The sequence below is a fragment of the Ahaetulla prasina genome, chromosome 4 (assembly GCF_028640845.1).
Source record: "Ahaetulla prasina isolate Xishuangbanna chromosome 4, ASM2864084v1, whole genome shotgun sequence".
Taxonomy (NCBI): Eukaryota; Metazoa; Chordata; class Lepidosauria; order Squamata; family Colubridae; genus Ahaetulla; species Ahaetulla prasina.
In genome coordinates this window covers 148,079,075-148,089,557 of record NC_080542.1, presented here as the reverse complement: position 1 = coordinate 148,089,557, position 10,483 = coordinate 148,079,075, and the positions used below count along the sequence as shown (strand labels likewise).

Here is a 10,483-nt window from a genome sequence, read left to right as displayed (position 1 = left end):
TCCGGCGGGGTCTCCCCCCTGAAACGGAGACACCCCCCTCATCCCTCCAGTCCCTCCTAACCCAGAGACCCCCAGGAGTTTCCCCAAATGCTCTGTTGCACAAGAGGGATTTCGACAGGGCTTCTCCAGCCCTCCAACCGTCTTCTCCCCCCGCCCTGGTCGGTTGGACCCCCAAACCCACATTTCCTGAGCTGAGGGGCGGGGCCGGTGGTGGTGATGGCTGGAAGACACCTGTTGGAGAGGAAGTGAGGGGCTATAACTAGGGCAGTCCTGAGTGGCATCTCCAGGCTGTGCCAGCAAGACTCAGTTTGTCCCTTGGAGAAGACATCTGGGCAAGATGACCACTGCTTGGACTGCTCTGCTGCTCCTGGGCTTGGCTGCCGCAGCCCCCCAGACACAGGTCCTGACCTACGAGCAGGCCGTCGCCTCGGCCATTGACCTCTACAACCAGCAGAGACCCTCCGAGTTTGCCTTCCGCCTGTTGGAGGCTGAACCCCAGCCGAACTGGGTAAGTCTTGGGGGATTGGGGGTGGGTCTTGGCCCCATGGGAAGGAGGGGTGGTTGGATTCCCAGGCTTCTGCTGCTCCCCACCAGCCATTGGTGGGGGTTTCCCCTGCCCTGGGGGCCTTTGCATCCTTGTAATCTCACTGGGGCAGAATTTTCTTCCCTTCCCTTCCTTTCCTTTCCTCCTTCTGTCCTTCCTTGTAATTTCAGTGGGGCAGAATTCCTTTCCTTTCCTTTCTTTTCCTTCCCTTTCCTTCCCCTCCCAGTTCATACTCCCCTCATCACTCCATTTCTGAGTTTAAGGAAGCAGACCTCTCAAAAACAACCGTCCAACCAACCCGCAGATTATCTAGCCATGATATAAAGACTTGCATTATTTCCTGGGCAGATCCACTTTCTGCCGAGAAACCTGGCTTGTTTGGAGGAAGGAATGAAGAGTTCAACTTCATTCTGGGGTTTCCCAAGGCGGAGGCTTTTGTGTCGCAAGAACTTTGTGAGTTGGGGAAATCCCCTGGGCCCCTTTAATCCCGTGTCCTGTTTCTGTCTCCCCTTTGCTTCCTGCAGGACCCCAACAGCAAAACGGCCCAGGCGCTGAAGTTCTCCATCAAGGAGACGGTGTGTCCCTCCTCACAAACCCGCAACCTGACCCAGTGCGATTTCAAAGACGATGGGGTGAGCATCTCCAGCCCATCCTTACCTTGCTTTCATTTGCGGGTTTCCTTCGGGTTGAGGAGCTGGGGGTCCAGGTCAAGATCTCTTGTATTGAGTACTTTGGGGGGGGTTCCCTGCCATGAGGGGCCCCTTGTTTCTTGTGAAGTATGGTGGCCACTGACCAGGAATGGCCTCTTCTCTTATGGGACAGAAAGCATGGGCAATTCATGCTTCTTTGAAACAGTCAAAGCATCTGATGCAGTATTGTAATTTCTGTCTGTCTATCTATCAATCATCTATATCTATCTATCTATCTATCTATCTATCTATCTATCTATCTATCTATCTATCTATCTATCATCTGTCTATCAATCATCAATCATCTATCTATCATCTGTCTGTCTATCAATCATCTATCTATCTATCTATCTATCTATCTATCTATCTATCTATCTATCTATCTATCTATCTATCTATCTATCTATCTATCTGTGTCTATTTATTTATCTATCATCTGTCTATATGTCTCTCTATCTGTCTATCTATCTATCTATCTATTATCTGTCTGTCTATCAATCATCTATCTATCTATCTATCTATCTATCTATCTATCTATCTATCATCTATTTATTTATCTATCATCTGTCTATATGTCTGTCTATCTGTCTATCTATCTATCTATCATCTGTCTGTCTATTTATTTATCTATCTATCATCTGTCTATATGTTTGTCTGTCTGTCTGTCTGTCTATCTATCTATCTATCTATCTATCTATCTATCTATCTATCTATCTATCTATCTATCTATGCAGAAATATTTTACAAGAAGAGTTCTCCACTCCTCTGAATACAACAAAATACCTTATGCCACCAGACTTGAAATCCTGGGTTTAGAAAATTTAGAACTACGCCGCCTTCGACATGACCTGAGTTTAACTCATAGAATCATCTATTACAATGTCCTTCCTGTCAAAGACTACTTCAGCTTCAATTGCAACGATAAAGGAGCACACAATAGATTTAAGCTTAATGTTAACTGCTCCAATCTTGATTGCAGAAAATATGACTTCAGTAACAGAGTTGTTAATGCTTGGAATACACTACCTGACTCTGTAGTCTCTTCCCAAAATCCCCAAAGCTTTAACCAAAAACTGCCTACTATTGTCCTCACCCCATTCCTGGGGTGCCTACTGTTCCTGTCCTATTGTTTCCTTTCTTTATATTCAATTAATTTAGTTATTACATACTCATACTTATACATATACTTATATATTCTACAGTTATTTCATGCTTACGCTTATATATACTGTGTGACAAAATAAAATAAAATAAATAAAATAAAATAAATCTATCTATCATCTGTCTGTTTATCCCTTTTTCTCTATCGCTCCTTCTCAGCCTCCCTCACTCCTTTTCATTCAATCTCTCTCTGTCCCCAGCCCCTGTGCTTTTCCAGGAGAACAATAGCTGTAATCCTGGATCCCTGCATTGGCAGCGGGGTGGACTAGATGCTCTCCACACGATCCTCTTAACTTTAAACCCTATAAGTCCAGGCAGGTGTTTCTCAACCTCAGCCATTTTAAAATGCACGGACTTCAACTCCCATAATTCCCTCACAGGCGTTGAAGTTCAAGCATGCTGGCAGGGGAATTCTGGGAGAGGAAGTCTATGCTTGGACAACGGAGAGCACGGCACATACCCCACGGGCCATAACAGTCGGGGGGGGAGCACCTTGACCCCACGGCCAGTGTGGCTATCTTGCCTTTTTTTTCTCACCTCTGGGGGTGGCTCCCCCATAAAACAGGGGTCTCCAACCTTGGCAACTTTAAGACTTATGGACTTCAGCTTTGCTGGCTGAGGAACTCTGGGAGTTGAAGTTTATTTATTTATTTTATTTTATTTATTTTGTCACAACATCATACAAAAAGATTATATAGTATATAAATATATATATGAGTAAATGTTAGGAGGTATAAGCATATATATATATAGGAAGAAGAAAAGAAAAACAATAGGACAGGAACGGTAGGCACTTTTGTGCTCTTATGCACGCCCCTTATGGTCCTCTTAGGAATGGGGTGAGGTCAATATTAGAAAGTTTTTGGTTAAAGCTTTTAGGATTATGGGAAGAGACCACAGAGTCAGGTAAAGTATTCCAAGCACTGATGATTCTGTTATAGAAGTTATATTTTCTGCAATCTAGATTACAGCAGTTAACATTAAGTTTAAATCTATTGGTTGCCCTTGTATTATTGCAATTAAAGCTGAAGTTGACAAGGTTGGAGACCCCTGCCATAAAGACCCTCCTTTGCCTCTCTCTTGGTGTGTTTAAGTGCAACCTTTGTGTGTTCTCCATGGCTGACCCTTGTCGTATTGTTCTGGACAGCTGGATAAAGATTGTTCCGGAATCTATTCGGCGCTAGAACAACCCCCGATTTTTAACGTCCAGTGTGAGGACATTAATCAAAAGGTAATTTTTGTTTCTAATTCCTTTTCCTTAAATTAGGAAGGCATCCCAGGCAGTCCTCGATTTAGGACATTTCATTTAGTGACTATTCAAAGTTACGACAACCCTGAAAAATTGACTTAGGAACGCTTTTCACACTTACGACGGTTGGCAAAATCCCCATAGTCCCGTGATCAAAATTTCGATGCTTGGCAACTGACTCGTATTTATGACGGTTGCAGTGTCCTGGAGTCACGTGGTCCCCTTTTGCGACCTATTGGCCAGCAAAGTCAATGAGAAACCCAGATTCACTTAGCAGCCGGCTTATTAATTAATCAACTTCAGGAATTCACTTAACAATTGTGGCAAGAAAGATCGTAAAATGGGGCAAAACTCACTTAACAACAGAAATTTTGGGCTCAACTGTGGTCATAAGTCAAGTTTTACTTGCTATATAACTATAATATAATTATAATATAATTATAACATAATGTAATGTAATGTAATGTAATAAACATGATATATTGGGAGAATATAATTGTGTTGCATTCATCTAAAATCGACTCAAAATCCTTTGTGTGGCAATTAATCAACGTTTTAGCATCTTTACCACTGAATGCACTAAGTCATCATGTCTTTGCGAAACAATGGTGCGTTCAGGACATTGTCAATCCGTGCTTTGCAAACTGTGATTGATGGCTAGGTCAAAGCTTCCCATCGGTGGTTTATTTAAAAGATGGCCTATAACAAACCAACACGTGACCAGAATACAGGAAACTCCGACCTTCCATCCCAGTTTCCAATTTTACCAAAAGTCTGTTTGGGTCAGGTGTAAATATTATTTATCTTCCAACGATCTTTCTCTCTAAAATTGCTGTTTTCCTAGATAACCAATCTGGTCTTCTTGGATTAGATTAAATTAAATAGGCATTTATGCATGTTTATCAGTCTGGGGGTGTTTAGATCAGTGTTTTTCAAAGCTGAACACTTGAAGATGGCCAAACTTCCACTCCCAGAATCCCCCAGATGGCATGCTTTAAGGCAGGTGGACTTCAACTCTCAGGTTTCCTCAGTGAGCATCTATCTTATCTTAAAATAGCCAAGTTTCTTTTTTTTTCTTTTTTAAAAAAAATCGTTTAGATCAGGGATCTCCAACTTGGCAACTTTGAGCCTGGTGGACTTCAACTCCCAGAATTCCCCTCCCAGAATTCCCCAGCTAGGAGTTGAAGTCCACCAGGCTCAAAGTTGCCAAGGTTGGAGATCCCTGATTTAGATAGCAAGATCTGGGGTTGCTTATCTTAAAGAGAAATGGACTTCAACTCCCAGAATCCCCCAGCCACCATGAATTCTGGGAGCTGAAGTCCCCTTGTCTTAAAGGGGCCGACTTTGGGAAACTCTGCTCTATGGATATTTTAAGAGAGGGCCTGAATGGAAATTCCCCTGGTTGATTTCATGAAATCTTCTTGATTCAGCTACAACGGATCACCAGAATTCGCTGGAGGAGAGTGGCAAGGATTGCAGGTCGTGTGGCGCTTGCCCTGATCGGATAAAGAAACAGACCGAAACAAGTTGGGGGGGGGGTGTAATATCCCTTCCACTCCTCAGATCTCTGACAGCTTCAAGACTTTGCTTCCATCTTACTCATTCCATAGTTTGTGAGAGTTTTTTAACCTCTTTTTTTTAATACGTTCCGAATTGTATAATAAAAATCACGTTTGGACCACAGCTGTTCGTTTTTATTTTTACTTTGGAAGGAAATGCTTTTGATGGTAAAGATGAGAAAGAAAGAGAAAAGGAAGGAAGAAAAGGAGAAGGGGAAAGGGGAAGAGAGACGGGGGGAGGGAAGGAAGGAAGGGAGAGTGGGGAGAGAGAGAAAGAAAGAAAAGAAAAAGAAAGAAAGAAAGAAAGAAAGGAAGGAAGGAAGGAAGGAAGGAAGGAAGGAAGGAAGGAAGGAAGGAAGGAAGGAAGAAAGGAAGCAAGGAAGGGAGATGGAAGAAGGGAGGGAGGGAGGGTGGGAAGGAGAAAGGAAGGAAGGAAGGAAGAGGGAGGGAGGGAGATGGAGGAAAGGAGGGAGGGAGGGAGAGAGAAAGAGAAAGAAAGAAAGAAAGAAAGAAAGAAAGAAAGAAAGAAAGAAAGAAAGAAAGAAAGAAAGAAAAGGACAGGGGTTGTTCCTCTGTCCTAGTCCTATTAGATCTCTCGGCGGCTTTCGATACCATCGATCATGGTATCCTGCTGCGACGGCTGTGGGGGGGCTGGGAGTGGGAGGCACCGTTTATCGGTGGTTCTCCTCCTATCTCTCTGACCGGTCTCAGACGGTGTTGGCAGGAGGGCAGAGGTTGACTCCGAGGCGCCTCCTATGTGGGGTGCCACAGGGGTCAGTCCTCTCGCCTCTTCTGTTCAACATCTATATGAAGCCGCTGGGTGGCTTTGGGGTGCGATGTCATCTGTACGCTGATGACACCCAGCTGTACATATCCATCCCAGGCCACCCCAACGAGGCCGTTGATGTCATGTCCCGGTATCTGGAAGCTGTACGGGTCTGGATGGGGAGGAACAGACTTCGGCTCAATCCCTCGAAGACCGAGTGGCTGTGGATGCCAGCTTCCCGATACAGCCAGCTTACTCCATTACTAACTGTTGGGGGCGAGTCGTTGGCCCCCACGGAGAGGGTGCGCAACTTAGGCGTCCTCCTGGATGCACGGCTGTCTTTTGATCATCTGACGGCCGTCACCAGGGGGGCTTTTTATCAGGTCCGCCTGATCCGCCAGTTGCGTCCCTTTCTGGACTGGGTTGCGCTGCGCACAGTCACCCATGCCCTCGTCACATCTCGCCTGGACTACTGCAATGCTCTCTACATGGGGCTCCCCTTGAAGAGCACCCGGAAGCTCCAACTGGTCCAGAATGCGGCCGCGCGGGTGACAGAGGGAGCGCCTCGTGGCTCCCATACAACACCTATCCTGTGCGGGCTGCACTGGCTCCCGGTGGTCTTTCGGGTGCAATTCAAGGTGTTGATTACCATCTTCAAAGCACTCCATGGCTTAGGACCAGGCTATTTACGGGACCATCTACTGCCACAAACAGCCTCCCACCGACCTGTGCGCTCCCACAGGGAGGGCCTCCTTGGGGTGTCGTCGGTGAAACACTGTCGTCTGGCGACCCCCAGGGGTAGGGCCTTCTCTGTGGGGGCTCCTGCCCTCTGGAACGAGCTGCCTCCGGGGCTTCGCCAACTCCCCGACCTTCGGACTTTCCGCCGTGAACTGAAGACTCTTTTATTCCGTCGAGCTGGGCTAGCCTGATTAAGTAATTTTAAATGGGGTTTTAGTTTTTATATTACTTAGTTTTTAATTTTGGCCACTATTTATATAAATTTTAGTTTTATTGTATATTTATTGTATCTTTTAAATTGGCTGTTAATCGCCCTGAGTCCTTCGGGAGAAGGGCGGTATACAAATGCAATTAAGAAAGAAAGAAAGAAAGAAAGAAAGAAAGAAAGAAAGAAAGAAAGAAAGAAAGAAAGAAAGGGAGGGAGGGAGAAAAGGTGACTTACAAGCAGTAATTGTATTTATGGCCATAAGAAAATCTCCATGGTCATGTGATCCAAATTTGGACACTTGGCAACCGGTATATATTTACGGTCCGTATTTGTGATCTTCTCAACTGGTTTCTGACAATTGCAGTCAATAGGGGAAGCTAAATCCACTTAACAATCACTTGATTCCCTTCAAGAGTATGGCAAAGAGGTCATAAAATGGAGTCCAGTCATGTGATGACTCACTTAACAACTCCCTCACTTAGGGATGGACCTCCCGGTCCAATTGCAGTCATCAGTGGAGGTCTACCTATATCTCTCTGAACAGTCTCAATATTGGACGGATTCAGGAGACCAACTGAAACTTCTCTAGAACATTTTCAGTGGCAGATTGATCTACTGTTGCATGGTGTCCAGGAGTAGGAGGTGAAGAGTTTGCAGGGACCACTTTCTGATTTGATCCTCGGGGGAGATTATGGCTTCACCCTGGGTTAGGAACATGGTTTCTTCTAAGCTTATGGAATTTGAGAAGGTGGAGAAGGTTTCTTGAAATGCCTGGACCTGTAGGCCAAAGCTATACGTCCCTGGCTCTTTGACCATCCAGTCATCAGTCATTTCAGCCAGTTGGGATTAATTGACAGTGGCTGATCCAGGACAAGGCCTTAGATCCTCTAAGGTCCTCTCCTCTGAAGAAAACATGGTGCACCATCTGTTGAAGATCTCCTCTCCAACTTTGACCTGTTCTGAACTTCCTTCTTGAGGGACGCTGTTTGCAAAAGGGATGCATTGGGCAATCCAGAGTTGGGTTGGGAGATCCTAAGTAGGAAATGATTGGTTTCTCTATCCATGGTGTGGATAAAAATAAAAATATAAAAATCGAAATAAATAAATAAATGAATAAATGGTGTGAGGATGTCCTAGGAACTCCGTTTTTGCTGCTCCTGGTATTGTGTTGTTCACAGCTGAGGTCCGTTAAGGTCACCTTGGTCTGTTCCAGTTGTGAAGCATCTTCTCTTCACCCAACCCAGTTCATGCCAAGGATGTGATTTAAGGAGCTGCACCAGCAATGGAGAAGTTGACCTGACCAAGGATTGGGTCATTCTTGGCCTTGGTGGCTGACCATCAAGAGATGGTGGCAAGAACAGACACCCTGAGCTTCAGCGGACAGTGGGGTCCGACCAGACTTTAGGCAGCCTTTCACAGATCTGATATGAGATCCTTACATAAGTCTTCATCTTACGACCACAATTGAACCCAAGATTTTGGTTGTTAAGTGAGACATTTGCTAAGTGGCTTTTGCCACATTTGATGACATTTGTTGCCAAAGTTGTTAAGCGAATCACTTTAGTTGTTAAGTGAGTTACACGGCTGTTAAGTGTTTCTGGCTTCCCCCTTGACTTTGCTTGCCAGATGGTCGCAAAAGTGGATCACGTGAGCCTCCAAGATGCTGCGACTGCCGTAAATAGGAGTCAGTGGCCAAGTGCCCAAATTCTGATCACGTGACCATGGGAGGCTGCGATGGTCGTAAGTGTGGGAAAACAGTCATCTTCCCTTTTTTCCGGGCTGTGGTAACTTCGGACGGTCACTAAATGAACTGTTGTAAGTTGAGGACTACATCTATTTTCAAGGGTGCCGGATCTGTGTTTTGAAATAGTGTTTTGTTGTTAAGATGATTTGCATGTTCTAGTTACATCACAATTAATTTTGCAATAGGGAAGGGAAAGAGAAAAAGAGAGAGGGAGGGAGGGAGAAAGTGAAAAGAAGATAGGAAGGAAGGAAGTGGAAGGAAAGGAGGGAGGGAGGGAGGGAGGGAGGGAGGGAGGAAGGAAGGAAGGAAGGAAGGAAGGAAGTGGAAGGAAAGGAGGGAGGGAGGGAGGGAGGGAGGGAGGGAGGAAGGAAGAATATAGATGTGTAGGATGGAAGGGACCTTAGAGGTCTTCTAGTCCAACCCCTTGCTCAAGGCAGAGACCTTATAGCATCGTTATCCTGCCTATTTTTGAAAACCTGCAGTGAAGGGAGGGAGGGAAAGAAAGAGGGAGTGAGAAAGAAAGAGAGAGAGAGAAAAGGAAGGAAGGAAGGAAGGAAGGAAGGAAGGAAGGAAGGAAGAAAAAGAAAAAAGACTGAGAGGGAGGGAGAGAGGGAGGAAGGGAGGGAGGAAAGAAGGAAAAGAGAGAGGAAGGAAGGAAGAAAAAGAGAAAGAAAGAAAGAAAGACAGAGAGAGGAAGACAGAGAGAGAGGGAGGAAGGGAGGAAGAGAGGAAAGAAAGAAGGAAAAGAGAGAGCAAGAAAGAAATAAAGAGAGAGAGAGAGAAATAAAGAGAGAGAGAGAGAAATAAAGAGAGAGAGAGAGAAAGAAAGAAAGAAAGAAAGATGGAGAGAGGAAGGGAGGGAGAGAGGGAGAAAGGGAGAAAAGAAGGAAGGAAGGAAAAGAGAGAGCAAGAAAGAAAGAATAAGAAAGAGAGAGACAGAGAAAGAAAGAAAGAAAGAAAGAAAGAAAGAAAGACAGAAAGAAAGAAAGAAAGAAAGAAAAAGAGAGAAGAGAGAGAGGAAGAGGGAGAGAGGGAGGAAGAGAGGAAAGAAAGAAAGAAAGAGAGAGGAAGGAAGAAGAAAAGAGAAAAGAAAGAAAGAAAGAGAGAGAGAGAGAGAGAGGAAGGGAGGGAGAGAGGGAGAAAGGGAGGAAAGAAGGAAGGAAAAGAGAGAGCAAGAAAGAAATAAAGAGAGAGAGAGAGAAATAAAGAGAGAGAGAGAAAGAATAAGAAAGAGAGAGACAGAGAAAGAAAGAAAGAAAGAAAGAAAGAAAGAAAGACAGAGAGAGGAAGACAGAGAGAGAGGGAGGAAGGGAGGAAGAGAGGAAAGAAAGAAGGAAAAGAGAGAGGAAGGAAGGAAGAAAAAGAGAAAGAAAGAAAGAGAGAGAGAGGAAGGGAGGGAGAGAGGGAGAAAGGGAGGAAAGAAGGAAGGAAAAGAGAGAGCAAGAAAAGAAAGAAAAAGAGAGAGAGAGAAAGAAAGAGAGAACGAGAGAGAGAGAAAGAAAGAAAGAAAGAAAGAAAGAAAGAAAGATGGAGAGAGAGGAAGGGAGGGAGAGAGGGAGAAAAGAAGGAAGGAAGGAAAAGAGAGAGCAAGAAAGAAAGAAGGAAAAGAGAGAGGAAGGAAGGAAGAAAAAGAGAAAGAAAGAAAGAGAGAGAGAGGAAGGGAGGGAGAGAGGGAGAAAGGGAGGAAAGAAGGAAGGAAAAGAGAGAGCAAGAAAGAAAGAAAGAGAGAGAGAGAGAAATAAAGAGAGAGAGAGAGAAAGAAAGAGAGAGAGAGAGAGAAAGAAAGAAAGAAAGAAAGAAAGAAAGAAAGAAAGAAAGAAAGAAA

At 44.7% G+C, this 10,483-nt stretch overlaps 1 protein-coding gene across 1 annotated transcript; it reads left to right on the top strand.

Annotated features, from left to right (window-relative positions):
• Positions 1-320: 320 nt before the first annotated feature.
• LOC131196757 (cathelicidin-related peptide Oh-Cath-like) lies at positions 321-5,204 on the top strand. Its single transcript, XM_058179998.1, has 4 exons — positions 321-508; positions 1,069-1,176; positions 3,542-3,625; positions 5,074-5,204. Exons 1-4 carry the CDS (start codon positions 338-340, stop codon positions 5,149-5,151), a joined length of 441 nt encoding a protein of 146 aa, XP_058035981.1. The 5' UTR covers positions 321-337; the 3' UTR covers positions 5,152-5,204.
• The last annotated feature ends 5,279 nt before the right edge of the window (positions 5,205-10,483 follow it).

Coding starts and splice junctions, on each gene's coding strand:
- LOC131196757 (XM_058179998.1), top strand. CDS start 338: ATGACCACTGCTTGGACTGCTCTGCTGCTCCTGGGCTTGGCTGCCGCA. Junction 509..1,068: donor CTGAACCCCAGCCGAACTGG/GTAAGTCTTGGG, acceptor TGCTTCCTGCAG/GACCCCAACAGCAAAACGGC. Junction 3,626..5,073: donor GTGAGGACATTAATCAAAAG/GTAATTTTTGTT, acceptor TTCTTGATTCAG/CTACAACGGATCACCAGAAT.